A 25,069-nucleotide genomic window follows, 5' to 3' on the forward strand; every position below is an offset into this window, starting at 1 on the left:
AAAAATTAAATATCTTAAATTTAAATGAATATGTAGATGTTTACACACTTCTGAAAACACTCATGACCTTTGAAAAGGATAAGCCATATGACTATTGTACAATACATAAGAAGTAATATTAGTAATACCATTTTAAAATATAGAGAAGAAATGTGCTACAACTATGGAATAAGACAGGCAAAAACTAATGTCCATGACTACACTACAACAGCAACAAAACACCTTCTGCATGTTGACACAGTTCACAGCAACTCAATTCAAATATCATCTCAAGTCACGCCACTTCTCTGAATTTGAATTTCCTTGTTTGTAAAATGAGAATAATACCACCATTAGTACCTGTCTTAAAGGCTTTTGTGAGGATCAAATGAAATAATGTATGTAAGGCCCTTTGAAAACCTTAGAACACTATCCAAAGGTCCATTATTAGTAGTATTCCAAAGCTTCTTCATATGGTGTAAAATGATTTTTCCCCAAACCACGTTAATTCCCAATTTTTTGTTTTAAAATACAATAAATATTGATGCCTTTCCTTCAAGCATGTATTTTAACAAAATCTATTCCCTCACCTTCTACTAAAACCACCTGATTAATGATTTAAAATATATGTTACAAGGCCATATTTGTTCTAAACTTAATAGGCATCAAAACAAACACACAAACAGGAAAAACTTCATATGCTAAATAATAACCTGTTAATTACCATTTGATTTTAAATATGTATTAATTTTAGCAATACAATTACAAAAACAATCTATCTTCTACGTTCTGAGCTCTTCCTCTTCTATGTGTTTTTCTGAATTTTGTTACTGTTGTCATAATTGTAGTCAGTTTATATAGCTTTTCATATTTTTCTCTCTATTTTGCAACACTTTATAAATATTCCCATACTTCTTTTTATCCTTCATATTTTTCCTTTCATTTGTATTATTCTATCACGTTTATATATTATAATCTATACAGCTATCCTCCAATCTTTGTATACATGGGCTGTTTCCATTTTTTTGCTATTAGTAGTAATACCATTTCTTAAATATTTCTGTCATGATTGGCCTTTTTCCATCTCCATTACATCCTTAAGTTATAGTAGTAAGGAGGGGGAAGAGTATTTTTAAATACTATTAATTTAGCTTTTCTGGCGGTGAAGATCTCCCCATGCCACCATGCCTCTCGCCAAAGACCTGCTGCACCCCTCTCCCGAGGAGTTCTAGCGGAAACACAAGAAGAAGCGCCTGGTGCAGAGTCCGAACTCGTATTTCATGGACGTAAAGTGCCCGGCGCGTTATAAAATCACCACCGTCTTCAACCACGCACAAACAGTGGTTCTCTGTGTGGGAGGCTCCACTGTGCTCTGTCAGCCTACTGGAGGAAAGGCAAGACTTACAGAAGGATGCTCCTTCAGACGGAAGCAGCACTAATGACTGAATCAAGATGATTGAGAAACTGTAAAAAATAAAACAAATTTGATACAATAAATAAATAAATGAATGAATAAATACTATTATTTAAGTAAAGAATTACACAATTTTCCTTTGTTTATCAATAGGATGGTGTGACTGAAACAATACAAGTCTACCAGTCTTCTCTGTGGCCGTTTTCACAATTACAAATTGAAGTTTATCATAATAAAGTACAAAACCAAAGGGGATTAGATTGTAGGCTACCCAAACTCATTTGGATTTGACCTTGTATCCCAGATACATCAGTAAAGTTTCCTTCTTGCCTTCTCAACATTTCACTCATGATTTCTCTGAACCCCACAAAGTACATAATCTCTAAATACTCCCACTTACTGGTACTATTTCTTTGTGCCTCAACTTTATCTATAAAAAGTTAATGATACTTGTGTTATCTACCTTATTGAATTCTTACAAGGGAAGTACTTCATAAACTGCTATATAAATGCAAAACATTATATTAAAATTTTATTTTAAATCCAAAATAAAATAAAATTTTATTTCATTTGAAATTAGTTTCTGAGAATGACTAATTCCTTACTTGCCCTCCCTAATTAAGACAAGCTGTTTTACCCAGATCCAATTGTTCTGCCACTCTTGAGAGAGTTATTTATTACCATGGAGGATGTGGGGATTTTTTGTTTGTTTTTTACTGCAATTGTAACCTAACTTTAAACAAACTCAGTGGGGGAGTTCCTCTAGCACATTTAAAATATTACTTGTTTTCTAAAAAGATTTTCAGGAACTTGTCTTTCTGTAAGCCAAAGTGTAGCTACAATAGTCTGGTAGAGAATGCTTTAGTTGTAGTAAGTTATTGACACTGCTCTGTGGAAAAAAAGCATACCCTATCATGGTACACACGACTGAACCAAGATCATTCACGCTCACCCACTCCAAATTACCCTGGGTCACTAGGCGAAAGAACACCCTTTTCTTTAGAAAGATAGGCCAGTTCATTCTTTTTATTGTAATAATGTCCAAAGGCTCACTAAGAATTTGGTAGCAAGATTAAGAATGATATTGATTTAAATAGCCAACTTATAAATCATGAAAAATATGAAAGCTATCTTATATGTACCACTATAATTAGGTCTGGAATGATTTTAGAGACATCTTTCTATTTCCAGACAAAATCATTGATCAAATCATGACAACCCAAATGAAATGGTTATGAATCTTTCAGGACTGATGAGAGCTTCACTCTGTAAGTCTTTAGTTATAGTTTAAAAATTAAAATTATATTTTTGCAAAGTTGTATTTAGCAACACTGTTTTACTTAATAATATATTGATAAACATACAATGAGCCAAATGAATGCTCCCCCAAAGTATTTCTAGAAATAAGGTTTTTTCCAGTGCTCAAGATAATATGATTTCCTCCTAGATATGAATGATTAAAATACATGCTATCTTTAAATTTCCATTGAGTAATTCAAACAGCTCAGAAAGTCTGATGTCTTTAATTCCATGCCTTTTTTTCTACCTCTTGAGAGACACCTAAAAATGATATATCGACCTTCTATGATATAACTAAAAATTGATCCCACTCTCTCATAAATTCATGTAGGTTTTAAACATTCTGTATTTTTATATTATTTTATGTACCTACATATAGACAATTTTTGCCATTTAAGTAAAAATTAGCATTGGCATAAGTCAATAAATAGTACTACAACACCTTACATCTTTATTTAGGAGCATAGATCTATGGCTGCAAGGGAACTCAGAGGATATCTAGTCCAAACCTCTTGTTTTATAGATAACTAATCTGGGACTAAGAGGAGTGAAATGATTTGTCCCAAAACACAAAAGAAATACATGGCAGAGATGCAATTTGAACCCAAGCCCTCTAACTTCAAATTCAGAATGCTTTCCATTGCACCGTGCTACCTTTCCTCTGTTTTAATTTAGAATAACTAGTGACTTTCTGAAAATTAGCCTTCGCTCTTAAAAAAAAGATTCATAAAGCACAGTATGTTTTCATGCAGTTGCTCTCCAAAGGTAAGTAACTATTAAAATGATATAGACTCAATGGAGACACACAAACAAGTCTCCTGGTAGAGTAAACCGTTAGTGATCTCTAGTTATGACTGCTCTCTAAATAAACACATTAATTTCAGCCCCATTTAACATATCCAGCTTTAAGAAAATGAAATGGAAAGGAAACAAGTTGAAACTGTAGCCAGAGGCAGAGTTTCAGAAACCTACAACAACCATTACCTCTCTCCTCTGGGAGAAGAACAAAGGAGAATGACCACTTTCACCAGAAATGCTGAAACTGCTGCCTTTCTGCAGAGGCAGCAGACTGACCTTTTCACCAGTAAAGTAGAGGGCACTGCTGTCTTCCATGTCCAGATATATCAGTGGTGTCCGTTTCTATGAAGTTGGAGAGAGAAGACCAACAAAGCCACCTTTTCTCCCTTCCTTTTGATAAAACTAACATAGCTGCCTCCTCCAGAATCCAGAGGCAATGGGTTGTTTAATCCTCTCGCTAGCTATCATGTATATGCTGGAGTGGAGGTGAGACTGGGTTTAACAAATTTCTAACTGCCATTTTTCTGCACTGGAGGAAACAGGCTCATCTATCCTTAAGACTTAGGCTCTAATACTACAGGGAGATGACTGAACAAAGACCAAAGAGAAAAAAGTAGGGAAGCAGGGGCCAGGATACAACTGTGGAGTGACACTTTCTTTGATACTTTGATGGATCTGTTAACCAAAGGATCCAACTATCTCGTTGGCGTACAGATCTATAGTACAGTCTATACCTTCTAATACTTTGCAATTCTTTTCCAAGTCTTTCCATAAATATTCAACAAAGGATATACCTGATGTGCTGGAGGCTTTCTTCTAATTCTTTTAATATTTTATGGATACCAGGGCAGCATTTGGGCTCTCCATCTATCATCCCTCACTATATGGTGGAACCACCTGCTTTTCCAACAATGCATGTCCTTGATGATATCTTTTGTTTCACTTCACTGGGACATCTACTGTTGGTAACATATGGCACCCTACTTAGATCCACTAAGAGATCACCATTTGGACCAACTTAAATTTTTTTTCTTCTAAAACTGTGGTATTATGTGACTTGAAGCTACATAACTTCACCACAATATAAATGTTAATAAGATGGGCTTTTGTGACCATGAACAATTTAGAATCAATTAAAGTGCTTCATCATTTCCAAATGCAATACAGCCTACTTTTCCTCCTCAAACTCTGGGCCTACTTTATTATCTCCTGCATCAGATTTAGTCAGTAGTCATTTGCTAACCACTGAAATTATATCAACTTTGTTTTATAATATTGGCTGATATTTGTCAATTCATAATAGATGTAGGCTGGTTTTTTTAAGATCTTTTATAGTTATTCATAGAAATTCTCTACTTCAAAAATATTGGCTCATAATCTGTAATTATGTTCATTATGGTCTATGTCTACATGCTAGTTCTATAATGCAAGATGATCAAGTGTCTTATAAATGATGTTTCTTAGGGCAGCTAGGTGGCGCAGTGGATGGAGCACTGGCCGTGAAGGAGGACCTGAGTTCAAATCCAGCCTCAGACCAAACACTTCACACTTACTAGCTATGTGACCCTGGGCAAGTCACTTAACCCTAATTGCCAAAAATAAATAAACAATGAAAATAAATGATATTTCTTGGTTGCCTTTGGGTCCATGATGTCCAATTTCTCCCAACTCCTTTATTCATCTCTCTAAAGAAAACTGCAAGCCATCCTTCTGTTCATGTCTTCTGGTTTCATTTATACCAAGGATTGCAGAGTGGTTGTTCAATTCTTCTAGTAATGTATCAACTCACTGGTCACCAGACAAATGCCACATATTAAGAATGCTAAGAATTACGTGATTCTTAGCACCTTTGCTTCCTATACCACCTCTATCACTGAGGAAATGGAAAGGGATCATTTTTGTTTTCTCCATTTCATGTCAAAAAATTCATCATTCAGGAGTCAAGCTATCAGTGATGAGACTCTCTATATATCTAAGCTTGTTTAAGCCTTCAAATACTGTCATCAAGCCCCTTCTGGAAGCCTTTCCAGCTTGGTAAAGCTGTTGGAGTTTGTGTTCCATTGAAACAGCCTTCAGAAATTCAAGTCAACCACCACCACCAATTCACCACCACACCAATTTTGAAAGGATGGACAGGCATTCAGTAGGCTGGAGACAAAGTGAGAGGTCATTACAGAGGACAGTATAAACTACGGCACTGAGACAGAAAAACACTGCATCTGTACAAAGGAAAGTCAGTGGTGCATTTGGGCTAGGGTATAGTGCAGGAAAGGTCAGCAAGTATGGCCTGAAAGCCAAATCCAGCAACTTCCTGTTTTTGTGTGGCTGGAGAACTAAGAATACTTTTCATATTTTGAAAATACAATAAAACGTGATTTTAAAATTCTTAGCTCCTGGGTACATGGAAGACAAGCAGTAGAAGATAAGGCAGCAAAGGTAGGGTGTTACCAGATTGTGGAGGACCCAGAACATTGGAATAAGGAGTGTGAACTTTATTCAGTAGGTCACAGCTCAAACTCTTTCAGTAGCTCCTAAGGAATGGCATAACCAGCCCTATGCCTAAAGAAGATTAAGCTGGCAGCACTGTAAGTATAGATTAGAAGAGAGAAAAAGCAGAAGAGAAGTAGGTAAAGCCAATTAGGAAGTTATTTCAATAGTCCAGGTTATTGGTAACAAGGAAGCAGGTGCCTTTACTGGAATAGTGGCAGTGAGAACAAATACAAGGAGAGAGATACAAAAGATATCACAGAAATGAACTTGACAATAGTTTTAACTGACTGGATATTAGAGATGAGGAAGAAGAAAGAACCTAGGGCAGGGTAAATGGCAGTAATATTTGTAGAGGTAAAGTCAGAAGAAGGAGAAAGTTTCAAGGAAAGACAGTAAGCTCATTTTGGGGTGTGTTGACTTTGACATGCCTGTAGGACATCAGTCAATCAATCAAGTATTCATTAAACACTTGTTAAATGCCAAGCACTGTGCTAAGTGCTAGGGATACAAAGAAAGGCAAAAATAGCCTCTGTCCTCCAAGAGTTCATATTCTAATGGAGGAGATAACTAGGTACATATAAAATATATTACAGAGTAAATGAAAGATAATCTCAGAGAGGGGAAGAACTAGCAGCTGGGTTGGGGCTGGGGAGGGTTGCTGGAAAAGGCCTCCTGCAGAAGGTAGGATCTGATATGAATCTTAAAGTAAGCCAGAATGGTGGAAGTAGGCAGGGGATCCGAAGCCACAGAGAGAGGTCTGGGCTGCACATGAACTCAGAAGTCATCAATGTAGAAGTCGTTCCTTAAAGTCATGGGAATGAAGGGGCTTGCCAATGAGGTAGGTGTGCAGAGAGGGAATAAAATATATAAAAACATAAATGATATAGTCTTGACACCATAACCCTGTAACTAATAGTTAATGACTTGTACCAAGTATAATGGATAGAGCACTAGGCTTGAAATCAAGAAGACTCATCTTTATGAGTTCAAATTCAGCCCCAGACACTTACTAGGTGTGTGACCCTGGACAAGTCACTTAACCCTCTTTGCCTCAGTTTCCTCATCTGTAAAATGAACTGAAGAAGGAAATGGCAAACAACTCCCAATATCTTTGCCAAGAAAACTCCATATGGGGTCACAAAGAGTCAGACATGACTGAAATGACTGAACAGCAACCAAATAAAAATCAGCTTCTCTTTTCTCCAATTATACACAACACTGCTGCCTACCCATTTCTCTGAGAGCTGACCACTCCATTCTTTTGGATACCCACCTCTGCATTTTTGTGATTCTTCTCCCTTGGTTCTCCTCCCCCCTGTTTAACTATTCCTTCTTGGCCTCTTTTGTCAGATCAACCCTTTAAAACAGGAGGTCTGACTGTGTCACATTCTTTATTCCTTAAGAAACTCAAATAGCAAAAACAGAAAAAAAGAAACTCCAATAATTCACTCCTGTCTCTAGGATAAAATACAAATTCCTATTTGGCATCCAAAAGACTTCCTTTCCAGCCTAATTGCTATTACTTAGCTTCACTCATCTTACTCTTACATTCCAGCAAAACTGACCTATTACATGACATTACATCTCTGGGCCTTTGCACGGACTGCCACTCATTCTTAAAATGCATTCCTTCCTCACCTCCTGCTCTCAAAATGTCCAGCTTCCTTCAAGGGCCAGCTCAAGTGCCCCCTTTTTTCAAAGGCCTATCCTAATTCCTCCTAGTTACATTCTCCCACTGAAATTACACATTTTGTATTTACTTGTCTGTATACATGTAGTTTTCCCCCTGAGGGCAAGGATTGTTTGTTTTTCTCTTTGTATTGCATTTTCTCTTCACATGCATTCTCTTTACTATGTGCTAGGCACACAGTAGACGTTTAATAAATGCTTGTGGAATTAATTAATGAGTTACTACAGGGCAGTTGAAAATTGATTAACTTACCACCTCTGCTGAAAAGAAGGCTCACCAATTTCAAAGAAAAGCTGGTCCTGGAATCTTACTATATCATACCTTTGACAGATGTGGAATTGATTGAGGCCAAATGTGTCCATAAGGCAAAATCCCACCAAAAATAATGGTTGGAAGGGTGACTGATAGGTTGAAGTAGGAAGAATGCTGGTCACTACTGCCAAATATGAGGAAGAAAAATCCATTACAGCATAAGAGAAAATGTATGCACCTCAATCATGTAAATTAGTTTTTGTTACCTATACCAGATAAAAATCTGAGCTTTTCCACTTAAGATACTCTAATAAAATCCTACTTAACATTGCCATGCACTGCTTACTCAGTTTTATAGGTTATCCTAGAACTGTTCATTTAAAATTTTAATAGTATAATAATTTCTGGAAAAACCATTAAAAAGAACAGATATCAAAAATTAAGCCTTCCTAATTAAAAAAAAAATCTTTTGGCCATAGATAGTTATATCTAATATAATACAGTTATATCTAATGATATATAAATACATATGTGTATATATATACACACAAATACATACACATATACAAATTGTTTCAGTTTTATCCTTTCAACATTGATGAGCTATTGCAAGTGCTTGACAAAACTGATAAGAAAATATAATGCCTGTTCTCCTACGGCAAATCCCTGCTTGTTCCTTCACCTACTTCTGTAATGTATTATCATTTATAACAAATGACAGCTGTGCCACATTTCCTCCCCGGCCTGGAAACCAAACACAGTGATTTCAGAAGGCATTCTACTATAATTTTGTTTCCTACATGGGAAAGATAATCCCCATTCTTTTAGCAAAAGTAGCTAACTCATCAGAAAGAGAAGATTTCCCTAAACAATTTCTCACTACATAATTCTTCTTTTAAAATTGTTGTCATTGCAGGGTCAAAAGAGAGAACAGAATAAATGGAGGGCAGGATAGGATGATGGGAAATATACTTAGTTTTTCACAACATGACTACCATGAAAGTGTTTTGCATGACTACACACGTATAACCTGTATCAAGTTGCTTGCCTTCTCAATGAGGGTGGGAGGGGAGGCACAGAGAAAATTTGGAACCCAAAGTTTTAAAAACACACGTTAAAAAAAATTGTTTTCACATGCAACTGGGAAATAAATAGAGGAAATGGGGTATAGAAATCTATCCTGCCCTACAAGAAAATAGAAGGGGAAGGGGGTGAGAAAGAAGGGAGGGCAGATTAGGGGAAGGGGTATTCAGAATGCATACCATCTTGGGGTTGGGGGAAGGATGAGATGGGGAGAAAATGTGGAACTCAAAATCTTGTGGAAGTGAATGTTGAAAACTAAAAATAAATAAATAAATAAATTAATTAATTTTTAAAAATTGTTATCTTTGACAAATCTAGAACAGTAAAATATTTCATCAGGATGCTTCTTTTGGACAAATACATGCTGGGGAACAGAAGAAGGATCACCAATTTCAAAGTCAAGTCCCAGAATCTTTTTGTAGCATTATGCCTCAGCCCAAGAATGAGTTATTAGAAAACTCTGCATTGTCGGAAATACAGGAAATAGTATTTACAAACTCAAGTGTGAATTACAAACACAGGATTGAAAAAAAGGTGGTGAAAAAACCTTTTTACAAAGTGCTAGAATTTATTCCTATTGAATTCTAGAACAAAGACATCTTGAGCATAGATCTGTATGACATCATAATTCCAAAATATTTACAGGAATATAATAATAAAACTTTGTATTTATAAGGAGACTCTGACACAAAAGGAGCCTAGTGAAAAAATTTCCATTGGAGCCAGGATGCAAAAAGTAGAATACATGCTACAAAACTCTATTTTCAAGACATACACATGCATGCAAATCACTTATCATGTCACTAACTCACAAAACACATTTTGCCTACACAACAGAGTTATAGCAAGTGCACAACACTAAAGAAATACATAATAACATGGCAAATAATCATGGCAAATACATCACAAGAGCTGAAAACATTGTTATAACATATGCAATAGGACAAATATTTCCATTGGCCATGATATAATGTAATGACAATAGTAACACACTGGATATGTGATTTGTAAACATGCTGATCTTTTAAAAATTCATTATACTAGAAAATATTCTTAGAAGCAGCACAAAGAATTGCACAACACAAGTTAGTATCCTGTTTAAAGCCTTCCTGATTCCTATCTCATTTCAAGCTCCTTAATTTACCATATTTGTATTATTAGGATTGAAATTATTTTATTTTTTCTGCATGTGGGCTGTTCCATCTGTATGTATATAAATATAGATACATATATACATATTTATTCTGCAACCAACTTGTGTATAAATACGTCTATCTTTGATGGACCTGACTCAAGGGTAAAAACAACTAAATCCATGTAGAACCATTAGAATCATTAGCTCTGATCAGAGATGAACAGAATACATATATCCCTGCTTGTGGAAACTAGTTCAACCGCCTTTCAAACTAATCAAAGCATAGTTCTCTTTTCTTTGTGATTTTTGTTATTGTTGTTTTTTGCTTTTTGGTGAGGCAATTGGGGTTAAGTGACTTGCCCAGGGTCACACAGCTAGCAAGTGTCAAGTACCTGAGTCTGGATTTGAACTCAGGTCCTCCTGCCTCCAAGACTGGAGCTCTATCCACTGTGCCACCTAGCTACCCCCAAACCATAGTTCTCAAAGTCTTAAAGTATCAAAAACACACGCTAAGGTGTGTTGTTCTTATTTATTCTGCTTGGCTCAAGTGCTGGTAGTTTCCTTATTAATAGTCTTCTCTCTAGAAAAAAAACTGTTAACACTGATTTATTTTGAAAGTTCCTAAATGACTGTTTATACTCAAGTAAGGTTCATCAGCCGATTTGCAATAGGCCCATCTATCTTCCAGTGATAAGGTTTCTGCCAATGAATCATACATACACTGTCAGCCGTTGTTGGGATATTTATTTGAAGGTGTTTCATTGTTATCTCCCTCCCCCAGAATAATATAACTACCTCATATTTTTAAACAAAGGCTCTAAAATACTATATAGAATGAAAATAACATTATGGTAGATCAACTAAGAAGGCAAGAGTCAAATATATTCAATCTCTCCTTTGCCACACACACAAGTTAAAGTCTTAGCTGACACAGTCATGTAGAACAAGTAGCAGAAACCCAATTTCCCAGGAAAAATTCGAAATTATAATCACAACCATGAAATGAATAACAAATAAAAGAGGCTTAATTCAGCAAAGAAGCAGTATTAAGTGAGGTCACCAAATCAAAGCGTTAAAGAACAGGAACGAATATTCCAGTCCCAATTCTTTAGTTGTTCTGTTCTTTTTAAAACTTTATTTCCAAGCCACTTCGTGTATGACCTCGGTCAATTCACTTAACTTCCCTGGGCCTCAACTTCTGCCATCTATAAAATGAAGGAGCTATACTATAGATAACCTTCCAGCTCTGGACCCATGATTCTATATCCTTTGTTACTAATACTGACTAGCATTTTTAAAATACTTAGAAATTCTTAAATTAAAAATGCAGTAAATAATCCATTTATCTAAAGTAATGGTCATGAAATTGGACTTGCAGGCCTCAATGACTTATTTCATCTTCTTAAACTTACAGATTACCAAAAATAGCTTTTCTAGAGCACCAAATAGTGTTTCTCTGGAGTGTTATATAAATGTTAGCTATTATTTTTATTGTTAGTATTACCTCCCAACTCCAAAGCTCCCGCCCCAATACAAACTCTTTTAGTACTGAATCTAAAACACCTCCAAGAAAACCCTGCTTGATGTGAAATATCTCACTGGAAAAACAACTAACCTGGAAAATAAGATCCAAGAGAGATAAATTTAAAATTATTGGACTATCTGAAAGCCATGATCAAAAAAACAGCCTGGACATCATCTTTCTTTTTTTTTCTTTTTTTTTTTTCCTAGACATCATCTTTCAAGAAATTATCAAGGAAAACTGCCCTGATATTTTAGAACCAGAGGGCAAAATAGAAATCACAAATCACCTCCTGAAAGAGATCCTCAAAGGAAAACTCCTAGGAATATTGTAGCCAAATTCCAGAGTTCCCAGGTCAAGGAGAAAATATTGCAAGCAGCCAGAAAGAAACAATTTAAGTACTGTGCAAACACAATTGGGACAACACAATATTTAGCAGCTTCTACATTAAGGAACCACAGGGCTTGGAATATACTATTCTGGAGGGCAAAGGAGATAGGATTACAACCAAGAATCACCTACCCAGCAAAACTGAGCATAATGCTTCAGGGAGGGAAATGGATATTCAGTGAAACAGAGGACTTTCAAGCATTCTTGATGAAAAGACCAAAGCTGAATAGAAAATTTGATTTTCAGATACAAGACACAAGAGAAACATGAAGAGGTAAACAGGAAAGAAATCATAAGAGACTCATTAATGCTGAACTGTTTACATTCTGCATGGAAAGATGATATTTGTAACTCATGACTCCTTTGTCAGTATTAGAGTAGTTGGAGGGGAAAAAATTTTATGTATGTAGATAGATAGATAGATAGATAGATAGATAGATAGATAGATAGATAGATAGATAGATAGAGGGCACCGGGTGAGTTGAAGATGAAGGGGTGATATCTGGAGAATAAAATTAAGGGATGAGAGAGGATTGTACTAGGAGAAGAAGAAAGGGAGAGGCAGAATGGGGTACATTATCTCACATAAAACAGACAAGAAAAGGCTGTAGTGCAGGGGAAGCAGGGGAAGATGAGAGGGAATGAGTGAATCTTATTCTCATAGGATTTGGCTTAAGGAGAGAATAACATATACACTCAATTGGGTATGGAAATCTATCTTATCCTACAGGAAAACAGGGGGGAAGGGGACAAGAGAACAGGAGGATGATAGAAGGGAGGGCAGATTGGGGGAGGAGTAATCAGAAGCAAACACTTCTAAGGAGGGACAGGGTCAAAAGAAAGAATAGAATAAATGAGGGGTGGGATAGGATTAAGGGAAATATACTTAGTTTCCACAACATGACTATTATGGAAGTGTTTTGCATGACTACACATGTATAACCTGTATCGAGTTGCTTGCCTTCCTAATGAGGGTGGGTGGGGAGGCACGGAGAAAATTTTGAACCCAAAGTTTTAAAAACAAAAGCTGAAAAAAATTGTTTTTACATGCAACTGGTAAATAAGATATACAGGAAATAAGGGTGTAGAAATCTATCCTGCCCTACAGGAAAATTGAAGGGGAAGGGGATTAGAGAGAGGGGGGGAGATAGAAGGGAGGACAGATTAGGAGAAGAGGTATTCAGAATGAATGCCATCTTGGGGTGGGGGGAGGGACAAGATGGGGAGAAAATTTGGAACTCAAAATCTTGTGGAAGTAAGTGGTGAAAACTAAAATTAAATAAATTAAAAAAAAAAAAGAAAACCAAAAAGAAAAGAAAAAACCCTGCATGATAATCAATGTTCAACATGATGTCAATGAGGGGAATTTCTTGAGAGAGAGAGACAGAGACAAAGACAGACTGACCTGAGAACTATCAAAAATTCCACTGAATAGAGGAAATTACTTACAAAAATGGCGTTCCGGGGCAGCTAGGTGGCACAGTGGATACAGCACCGGCCCTGGATTCAGGAGGACCTGAGTTCAAATCTGGTTTCAGACAAATAACACTTACTAGCTGTGTGACCTTGGGCAAGTCACTTAACCCCATTGCCTAACCACAAAAAAAAACACAAAAAACATAGTGTTCCTATTTTGTTGGAGGCAGTTAAGGAAACTTCCTGAGCAGTGGAATTAAAGGAGCCAGATAAATTAGCAAGGGCCTAAAAACCCAATACGCCAAAAGAACCATATCACATCAAAATGGTATGCCTCTGAAGACATTCAAATGTCTGAACCCCTTCTACATCAGAACAGTAGAACCTTAAAGGAAGCTCTTCCCAAATTAGAAGCAGCAAAAAACCTCAACCATTAAGTACCCTCACAGCCTGGCAGCTCCATGTTACAGAGCCTACCTACCCTACACCCTAGGTCAGCTTTAGAAAGTGACACCACATGGTCTTCTCAAAACCTGTACCAGCCCCTAATCCTAAGGTCACTTAAGTGGGCCAGCTAGCTTTAGAGCAACTGAAGGTTTCCAAAGTAACTCTGGGCAGAAAGTACTAAGAGAGAGTCATGGTCCATGAAAGGACTGGGAATAGGGGAAGGGGGACAAAATTAAACAACTGAGGCTAAACTAGACTGCAACAAGCCACCCAAGACTACCTTAATCCAGACCTTAACCTCTAAAACAACACAGAAACCAGGGGGTTTGACAACACATGCCAAAAACACTCCAGGGCCTAGCAATAATACCTGCAAAGTATACCACAGAAGTGTTACACACCACCTACAGTTCTACAGTGTACATGGATTACTGTATTCAACAGAATGCTTTAGCAATTTTTTAAGGGAATGTGGAGAGGCAAATAACACCAAAAGTTAAATAATTCAGAGAAATAAGGCTTAATAGAAGTAAAAATTTAACTATTCCAGCTTATTAATACTCAGTTTCAAATTTCAAGAAACTAATTTATGTAAGAACAGATAAAAATTTGCATAAGCCCGTGAAAAAAACATGTGGGCCAAGAGGCATTTTAGTATATAGCTCCAAGCAATCTAGATATTGCAGAAGCTAGTGTAACATTTTGGTATTATAAATGTTATGTCTAGTCTTAAAAGGAAACTTTTCCTTTTGTTAAAACTTTTTTTCATTCTGGATAATCTAGAAGCTTGAATAACTTGAGAGCCATTGTAATACTAAAATTATTTTCTACGAGCTTTTATAACATAAAAAAAGAAAAGAAATCATCAAAATTCCCATTCTGTGAAAATTGGACAAATAGTCTGATCTTTCAGAAAACCCAGTGATATTGGATCTGCTTCCTAGAAAAAAAATAATTCAGACTGATATATTATAATTTCCATATATCAACTTGCTCCCTTTACATCAAACACTTAGTTTTCTAACTTAAAAGAGTCAGAAAATAAGTAGGACAATTAAAGAAGCAAAACATTTTTCTTTCTTCTCCACCACCTACACTCATTTCTAGTTTTACCATCTTCACTACCCCTCCCACTACCTGTACCTCTCTTGCCCAGCATTTCTCTCTTTCCTCTTCCATCACCAACTCTACTACATGTCAAGCTCTGCCTTTGTTGTTGTTGTTCAGTCATTTTCAGTCATGTCCAACTCTTCATGACCCCATCTGGGGTTTTCTTGGCAAAGATATTGGAATACTGTGTCATTTCCTCCTCCAGCTCATTTTACAGGTGAGGAAACTGAGGCAAACAGGGTGAAGCAACTTGCCCAGGGTCACACAGCTAGTAAGTGTCTGAGGTCAGATTTGAACTCAGGAAGATGAGTCTTTCTAACTCCAGGCCCAGCACTCTATGCACTACGGCGCCACCTAGCTGCCCTAAGCTCTAATTTATGCTTTCCCAAAATAACCCATAGCTATGTCTGCCACTACTACCACTCTGCCTTCCATAGCCAAATTCCCTTTGTGCAAATTCCCTTTGTCCACTTTGTGGGGGTGAGAAGGAAGAAGTACAATTATTATAAATGCAAGGATTTTAGAATCATGCACATCCACAATGTACATTTCCTTCATGTTCCTTCTTATTTAATGCAGTTTAACTTAAATAATTGAGGAACTGGGTCCAGGGATAATACAGATATATGAGAAAATCTGGATAATACTTGCTATTTCTTACACGTGACGATTTATTTCTTGTCTTCATGCCTGTCCATTGGCTATCCCAAGACTCAGCTCTAACACCCCCTTCTGTGGGAAGCCTTTCCCAGTCTCATCAGCTGATCATACCTTTCCCTCTAACAGGCTACAATCTCTCTATTCTATATGATCATGTTGTCTCTCCCATTAGATTGGAAGCTGTTTGAAGCAGAGAATATTTCAGTTTTTTCTTTGTTTCCCCAGCACTAAGCACAGTGCCTTCCTAGCACAATAAATACTTAATAGATGCTTAGTAAACGATAATGTAAAGAGATGCCTTGGTACGTGTTCTCAAATGTTCCTTCCAGTTATCTACTTCAGCTGAAATGAGGGTTGTATTTTTTAAGGTAATTGAAGAAATGATAATTATAAAAGCTAATAAAACCAACAGGAGTGTCCTGTATCTATTGGGACTTCCTGGTTTATCTTTTAAAGAAGTTACTTGGGTTTTAGTTAACAGGGTCTTTCCTCTACAGCCATTTAGCCTATAGCCTCTAAAGTTCCATAAACTGTCAACAGTGTATTTATATATAAGACTCATTTTAGATAATCTCTCAATTTGCAGGACCACACACCTCAAGTAGGGCTTAAGGGAGAAACCAGCAAATCACAGGAATTGTGGGCTAAAGTTAGGCTAATTAGAAACATATACCCTAACTAGAATGGTCCTAATAGGACCACAGATCTGGAGCTTGAAGGGACCTTAGAGTCCCTTCCCTTTGTTGGTGCTCGGTCATTTGCAGTCATATCCAACTCTTCATGAAGCCATTTGGGGTTTTCTTGACAAAGGCATTGGAGTGCTTTTCCATTTCCTTCTCCAGCTCATTTTACAGATGAAGAAACTGAGGTAAATCGGATGAGGTGACTTGCGCAGTCACACAGCTAGCTAGTAAGTGTCTGAGGCCAACCCTCTCATTTTATAGATGATGAAACTGGGGCCTAGATAGATTAAATGATTTTCCCAAGGTCACGTAGCCGGAATGGGTGTCAGGTGACATTTGAACCTAAGTATTCCTGATAATGAATCCAGTTTATCTTCCCTATTCGCTTATTTTAAAAAACGATAACATTTATATAATCAGGTTTAGAAAGTGATAGCCACCAGATGGTGCTGGTGAGGTGTTCAAGTTTATGCTGTAGTTTGTGCACGCCCAAATGAAGTAGAAGAGCCAAGTACAATGCTCTCTAGTGTTATCAAGGTCCAAAATTTTTGACACCTCGGTTTTGTCTCTCACTGTGGAGTGGCCCCACTTATCACATAGGGGTATATGGATTTGTGGACCTACCCAATTAAAGCTCAGCTCTGAGCCCCCACCCACTGACTAACCCCACCTCCTTTTGGCTATGCTACATTTCAAGCACCACTGGTCACTTGCCATTAGCATTATGGAATCGATTCTCCAAAGAAACTAGCTACATGCTGGAATACTGGAAGTGGCATTTCTACTCAGCATAGAATCAATCAATTAATAAACAGTATTTAATAATACGTTTACACAGTGCAAAATAAAACTGATAAAACATCTAGCAAACAGCTGGAAGATCCCCATACATAGGATCTATTTGGAGTTCCAAGACCTATATATTTTGACTCCTTCCTTGTGCAGGCATAGGAGTACAACAACATAGCTACCATAGTTCAACTCACACTTTTTCCCTCAGAACCAATCATCAGGTGAAGACATAGAAATCTTAGATACAAAGCTTTGTCTCAGTCGTGGCACAGAAGCAAAGAATGTGGTTTCTGGTACAAACTACAACTCAGGAGGATTGATGCTTCCTCATCTCAGGTGTTTAGGACCCCTGACTTCATTTAGCTTCTCCTAAACCATCACAGAGCAAAGCTAGTAGAATCAACAGCCAGCCCTAGGAAGGAGCTATGCCACCATCCTGTTTACTCTGACTTTCACCGTAACTTCATCCTCCTCCCTAGACCAATGCCTCTTCTCATCTCTTTGACAAGGAAGAAAGGAAGCTGTAGAGTGAGGTGTTATATCTCACTTGATATTAGCATCATTCCTGTAAAATAGGTAGGGTACATACTATCCACATTTTAAAAATGAGGAAGCTAAGGCCCAGAAAGATTTACTGTCTTACTCAGGTCTTACTAAGACCAAGAACTCCTGGTTCTCAATCCAATTTTAAGACTCTTGCTCAACAAAGGTTAATTGAAGAACATTATCACCCATATTAAAGACTCTATCAAATAAAATAACATATACAAATGTTTTTCTTCAATGAAAGAAGGTATGGTCATTTGGCTAACACTTTTCTGGATAAGTAAAATCAAGTAAAAGCACATGTAGGGGGATTTAGCTCCCCTTCCTGACTTCCCCAGCCAGCTGATGTAATCACAGAAAGAAAGGACAGATAAAAGAGGTAATAAGGTATTTATACTTTAAGACCAGTTAACTTTCTACTACTTCTTTTACAAAGTATGAGGGAGTTCTCTCTGATAGGATTAGAGAGGAAGCCTGGCCATTAGCTAAGAAAAACGCTTGGTCATGTCTCAGTGGCCCTTAAAAGACAGTTTAAGAGGGAATGAGGTGAGGCCCATCCAGTAGGAATAACATATACACTCTCTGTGGAAACACAGACAAAGGGAAGCCCCAAAGTTTTTATCTAGAAAAGATCTTTTAAACTACTGAGTCCAAATCTCTCATTTTACAGATGAGGAAACTGAGACAAGAAGTTACTTGCCCAAGGTCACACAACCAAGTGTCTAAAGTGGGATTTGAAACTTTCCTACATCTTGTGACTCCAAGTCCAGGACCTCTCCACTGCACCACAGTGACACCGGCAGAAAATAGCTCCAAAAAATGAGACATCTGGCAGCAGAGAAGAGAACAGACTATGGATTCTGAGCTGAAAAAAGTAGCACATACAGAAATCCCACTGAGTGGCTCACCCCACAGAGATGCTACATCTAGAAAGGAACGGGATGAAGACTCTGAAGAGAGGAAAAAAAACATCAGAGTCCAGTGCTATACCAGAGGCATCAGCTGTCTTAGCCACATGCATACTCTTAAGTTGGTGTCCACTCTCTTCCCACTGATGCTGCATGTATTTATTTGTTGGAAAGTATCAAGTTAGAAACCGCTCTCCCAATCCCAGCAGTAAACCTCAGGGAAAGACCAAGGAGACAGTGAGAAAAGAGAAAGAAAGGTAGGAACTGAGTTCTACTACTGGGAGTTATTTGGGGGAAAGTGGTTTCAAGGAGTCTCAAAAACTCATAATCTATAGCAACTATTCTGATCAGGCCCTCTTAATAAATGTCTTTGCTTTGAGCTAATTGTATCTACTGGCTGACTATTAAAGTTAAATCTATCACTGGGGGCTTGTAAGCTTTCTTTTTGGGAGTGGATTCCCAAAAGATACCCTTGAATCCTCAAACCCACGATAGCAGTTGTCCATCCAAGTGACCAAACCCACAACTGAAAGTCAATAGGAGGGGCAGCTAGGTGGCACAGTGGATAGAACACTGGCCCTGGAATCAGGAGGACCTAAGTTCAAATCCGGCCTCAGACACATAACACTTACTAGCTGTGTGACCCTGGACAAGTCACTTAACCCCATTGCCTAGCCCCCCAAAAAAAAGTCAATAGGTAACTTCTAGAGGAGTACTATATATAAGTACCCTCATACCCCATTAAAGCCCTTAGTTTTAGAAATGTACTATCTTAGGTGATACATTATAATTATATATCATTACATAATTATTACATATGGAGCAGTTAGTGCCATAGGAAATTTTACAAATAGGCAACCAACTAAATGACATTATAAGAGGGTTTTAGGAATACAGATTATATATTTAAAGCTAGCAAGCCACTTGAACCCCTTCATTTTACAGGCCCAAAGAGGTTATAAGGCACAGATGTTAGGAAGGGTCTGTTTATAATGGCAGGGAAGTCATTATTGAATTGACTGTGGTCAAGGCACCAGCATTCCTGTCCTGTTTTTGAAGGTGGTTTACTATGTTGAGGAACAAGAAAATTTAAAACTGAGTGCCAACTTAGCCAAGTTTAGAGTAGTTCTATCACCAAGTTGAGCACAATAGGGTAATGAATTTTTCAACTGCGGCAACTCTCAAAGATCTCAAAGTTACAAAAGGGATATGCTGATGTGCTCTAGTAGAAAGAGAATCTACAATCAAATTACAGATTCTTCAAATATTCAAATGTGTTTTCAAACAAATCTGTTATATCACTGATAGTATATCAGATACTGGCAAACATATGTGTTTACTAACATAAAACAAGAGCAAAGGTATATGCTTTCTCATATCACATTCTGTCCACAATTGTATTATTTACTTAGTAAATTAGTCCTAAAGATCTATTAAAGCACAAATGTATAAAAATGCCTTTGCAAACAAAAGACTTACATATTTTCTATAGCTTCCTGTCCCTGATGCATAAATGAAGAATATTTTTAAAAGCAACAACATAGTACTGTACTCCAGAATTTACCTTACATATGAAGAGAATGATTTGTTTTCATTTATAATGTAATTTGTTTAATGTACAAGTTACAGAACTGACCCCAAAATTAAGACATTCCAAAAAAATTTAGTTTCTTAAAAGGATATGTATTCTAAGTGACTGCTATTTTTAACAGAGCTTCTAAGATAGCTTAATTGCTCTTAAGACAAAAGCTTTTTTTAAAAAAATCAATATTCATTAAAATACAACCTCTGTGGTTTTTTTGTGAATAAAATTAACCTAACATTCCTTTTGCTTAATGAAATCAAAATCCTATTTACAATCAAATATAAGAGGGAAATTCTTAGGAAAGACATATCACATCAGGGATAATGATTAAGGCTTAAGGAGGACAAGAAAAGCAAACTAAAAATCTTGGATTGGGAAAACCCTTAATTTGAGTCAACCAGATCTGCTCTTCAAAATTAAAATTAAATCTCATAAATAGCTTAAAGCAGACCTAAGACCAGCCGATATATTCTCCCAAGAAGAATAGACTATTTCATAAATTTGTCTTTTTAATTACTTGGGGAAATACGCATTAAATAACTGTAAAGAGTACGGTATCTATTAATAATTGTTCCTTCACAAGTTATGACAAAGGCTAATTTTTCTCAGGTGCTAAATTAATAATTAAATGTATAAAATGTTATTTAATATGTGTTTCTGATAAAAAAAAATTGAGTTAGTTCCTAGGTGAGTTTGAGTTTTCATTAAAACAAGAAGAAATATTTCACACTTGAAGTGACAGACCAATAGATTGCTTAAATTACATCCCTACTGTAAATGTTCTAATATACCTCCCTAGCATTTTATAATCAACTAGTCTGCTCTTAAAGATAGCTAAGAATCTACTTTTCAGCACATTATTATGTCCAAGCACTGCATTTAATGTCTCTATTCAGTTCATTAAAATCAAAGGAATGTACAGTTGTTTAATAAACCTTATTTTCCTCCCAATAAAATAGCAAGGCAAGGTTGCAAACATAGTGTGTAAATATAAACTTGCACAAATAAAACAGATCAGTGAAAAATATGGACTACATCTGCATTTATGAGGCAATGACCTTCAAAACTCAAGTCAGCATTCCCTAGCTATTAACAATGTTCTTCACAGTAGAATAATTATACTACAGTCCTACAATGTATACTTTCCTTTCTCATAGATTATAAATATATTTGCATATTAGAAGTCATGAAATAATGCCTATAAAAAATGGTAACTGTAGCAACCTTTATTTAGGGGACATAAAGATGTCTGTATTAATTTTATAATGTTTCACAGATTGGCAGATTAAGGTAACTAGTCCAGTATAACTACAGCAATATAAAAGATTACAATAATATTTTGTGTTAAATGTCATATTCCCAAAAATATGCCAGGTAGATGTGTAAAGATCACTCCCTCTATAGATATAGACCATATACATTCATAGATATATTGCTCTTACTTCCTGGAGAAGTTTATATTCACACACATGTAAATGTGTATACATATCAACAGTCATATATCAAGAGTTTATATGTATTATATGTAGACATACTTACCTGTATATATATTCATATCTGTTTTTAAAGAAGATATCAAGAATTATATGGGACTTTTAGGAAATGAAATGCAATGTTGCGAAATCAAAGAATTGCAATTCCAAATATGATGAGAATGACTAATCTTACACAACAACAAATGTTTCACTATTCCTTTTCATATTGCTTCCAAATACTATTAAAAATTAAATCACATTTTAGCAAAGAAAAGAGTTGCTAAGGAAAAATAATTCTCAAACACTCAAGTCATGTTCATAGAATATATTCCTTTCATATGATCTGCTATTTTGCTATTTCCCCTCTAATTGTCATATGTCACAAAAGTAAATAAAAATGATGCTAGAATCGAAAAATTTTTGTGTGATACCATGTTCCTTTTTTTTTTCCAAGACCTGGATTTTCAATGGCAAGTTAAACTAGTTTCAGTTAAGACCAACAGAGCATACAACTAGTCTAAGATGGTGTTTCAAGCATGCACTCAGCAGTTAATCATAAGCAGCATTCTTAAAAGTTAAATATCTGTATTTCCTTTCTCAAAGTAGATCATAGAAACTACCAACACCTATAACATGAAGTCAACCAATCACTGACCCTTGACATTGTTCTAGCTATTAAAGAAAATAATCAAGTGACTTATCTTGATTCATTAAAAATTCTTGGTAGCCAAACATTTCTATCAGATTGGTGATGTCACTAGTTCTTCAATTTATTTAATTGAAAACTAAAAAACTATTAATAGTTCCAAATCTTTTACTCTGAAAAAATTGTGACAATGACTTGTCTCAGAAATCCACCCTCAAACCATATCTCAACAGTATATTGGGGCTCCTCCAAGAGCTGCCCAGAGCCATCCAAATTTTGCAAAAAGCTTTAAACTTTAAAACTAACAAAAATATGCATACTTTAAAACATGTAGTACAGTGGCACATAATCAGCTACTTCATATGTCCAAATGGTATAGGTGCATAAATCACATTTTTTCCTTCTACAAAGTGTTAAAAATTATTTTTTTAAATCCAGCCTATGAGACATGAAAATATAATACAGGTAAGGTAACTCATTGCTCTGAAAGGGAATAATATACAGCATCTTAAATGATCACCATCAAATACAGTAGGGCTTTCACTTGATGGCTAGCCTAATCACAAATTCTGCTCAGTCTGTGCTTCAGTGTCTTTAAAAATAGATTTTCTACTCTTTCCTCTAACCTCACGCACCTTCGGTAGTACCTAACAGGCTGACAACAAGAGGAAGGGGAAAAAGACAGATTAGAGATGAGAACTCTGAACCCAGAACCAAGGCAGCAAAGAGCAGCAGCTATCATAACCGCCTTCCTCCTTCACACACTGCTACATCCCAATACAGAAGGGGAGGGTGTGAGAAGGGCCAGAGCCACTGGGGTTGGTGCCAACAGTTTCCGTCTGCCACATCTTAGAACCCAGAGCTTTTGGTCTTTCAACTAGGGCTGGAGGAATCAGGTAAGACTTCACTAATTTCTGAGATATTTGTTTCTGGGGAGGGGGAAGAAAAAGGCAGTTTCCAGCTGCGAATTCCTAATGAATTAAACACTGAGGGTTTTTCAGTGTTTTTCATCCCTGGCTAAAGGAGGAGAAAGGGTTGTTACTGCATTCCTGGGAACGACTACTACTCCTGACGTACCACACAGCAGTAGGGAGGGAACAGAAGAGCACGGGATCGTAATATACCAGGCGCTGAAGGGATTCTTTTCATTCCGTGCAGCGCTGTTGTTTTTTAAGTCACTGATTTCTCTACCATGCGCCCCCCCCAATAGCTGACACTTGTACTAAATCTACAACCTCCTCCTTTCGCCCCACCTCCAAACCCACATACATACACCTGCTAAACACAACATCGTTTTAAAAGTGAATGGCGGTGGTCTATGTGTGTGCGTGTACGTCTGTGTAGGGTTATTGGGTGGGGGGCTGTCTGAAAGGAGTCGCTTTCTCTGTTCAATAGGCCACTCTGCACGGGCTGTTGTGCTCCATCCTACATTCCGAGTCTGACTCACAAAACGCTGAAACATCTAACATATACCATTATTCTTCCCACCAAAGAAAAATATAGAAAGAAAAGCCGGCCAGCTCCGGCACAGGGCTCCCCCCTCCCCGCCAAGTCCTTCTGTCCTTCCCGAGTCCCATCCCAGCAGCAGGCGCAGCAGCTCGGCCGGCTAACCCGAGATTGAGTATCTGCTGCCTGTGTCCATGGACTTAAAAACCCCCAGCTCCGACGGGGCGGCCGGGCCAAACACCTAGCGACCTGTCCCCATGAGTGCGTTCAGTAGGGGTACCCTGCCCCGGGGACAGCTCCCTCTCCGGGCAGGCTTTTTGTGCGCCCAGATAAGGGAGGGTTTCTCCAGCACCCAAAAGGGGAGGAGGGACTGGTAGGGGGTTGGGAAGGGTCCTTGGGACAAGAGCCTGCACCTGAGTCTGCAGCACACTTGGGCATCACCCCCCCCAATCCAGAAGAGCCTAAGGAGACAAAAGTGGGGAGAAGAGAAAGAAATGGGGCATCGCGTCCCGCTCCCAGGAAGGAGTGGTTTGGAAGAGGCTCCCCCTCCCCTCCGTGAAAGCCCCCCTAGCTGAGCCGCAGCTGGTCCGCGGACAAAGCCCGGGGAGGCGACGAGAAGCAAGCGGCCCCGAGCCAAGTTACCCCGGAGCTGCTGCCTCTGCTGCAGGGGGGAGGGTGACGGAGAGCCGACGGCGGCGCCCGCGGTGGGTGGGTGGGTGGGCGAGGGAGCGGAGGCTGCTGACCTGGATGGTGCAGGTGTACTCGCTGTCGTCCAGGAGCCGCACGGTGCAGCTGTACTCGCGCTCCAGGTTCCTGCTGCTGCCGCTCATCAACCTGCTCAGCATCTTCCCGCCCGTCCGCCAGCCAGCCCGCCCCCGGGAGCGACGCGGCAGCGGCGGCGGCGGCGGCGGCGGCGCTGCGGACCCCGGACCAGAGCACGCGCCCCTCAATGGGGCAGCGTGGCGCCGGCCCCCTGCACCATCACTCCGGCTGGGCCGCGCTGCCTCTCCTTTCCTCTCCTTTTCTTCCTCCTCCTCGGTCACCACCGCTGCCACCCGCCCGCCCACCCGCAAGCCCAAAGACTGCTGCTGGGCTCTGCTCTGCTCCGTGCCCCGCTCTCCTTTCAGCGCCCCTCGGCCGGGGCTCAGCTCGTGGGGCGGAGCCTTCGTGACAAGGAGGCCAATGAGAGCCAGCGCGGCGAGAATGAGTGGCGGTCGGGACAGCTAATAAAGATGGGATGCCGGGAGTGAAAGACAGACAGTAGAACCAATGATAATAAAGGATTCGGGACCGAGGAGAGCAG

At 38.2% G+C, this 25,069-nt stretch overlaps 1 protein-coding gene and 1 pseudogene across 4 annotated transcripts in view; one reads left to right on the forward strand and one right to left on the reverse strand.

The window, feature by feature from the left end:
* Nucleotides 1–24,775, reverse strand: part of FRMD5 (FERM domain containing 5) — a 359,815-nt gene extending 335,040 nt beyond the window's left edge. For 2 of the 4 annotated variants that reach the window (XR_013485409.1, XM_021009207.2), the window contains exon 1: nucleotides 24,510–24,774. Coding sequence is in view for 3 of the 4 variants with exons in the window: in XM_021009207.2 (XP_020864866.1) it covers nucleotides 24,510–24,611 (102 nt within the window). In the remaining variant the exon portion in view is untranslated. Of the gene's footprint in view, nucleotides 1–24,509 lie in introns of all 4 variants that reach the window. The other 2 variants (XM_021009212.2, XM_021009210.2) reach the window with 1 other exon arrangement.
* On the forward strand, nucleotides 1,141–1,474 carry LOC110223603 (small ribosomal subunit protein eS27 pseudogene; annotated as a pseudogene).
* Nucleotides 24,776–25,069: the final 294 nt, after the last annotated feature.

The sequence above is a fragment of the Phascolarctos cinereus genome, unplaced genomic scaffold (genome assembly GCF_003287225.1).
Source record: "Phascolarctos cinereus isolate Bilbo 61053 unplaced genomic scaffold, phaCin_HiC Scaffold_3;HRSCAF=262, whole genome shotgun sequence".
Lineage (NCBI taxonomy): Eukaryota > Metazoa > Chordata > Mammalia > Diprotodontia > Phascolarctidae > Phascolarctos > Phascolarctos cinereus.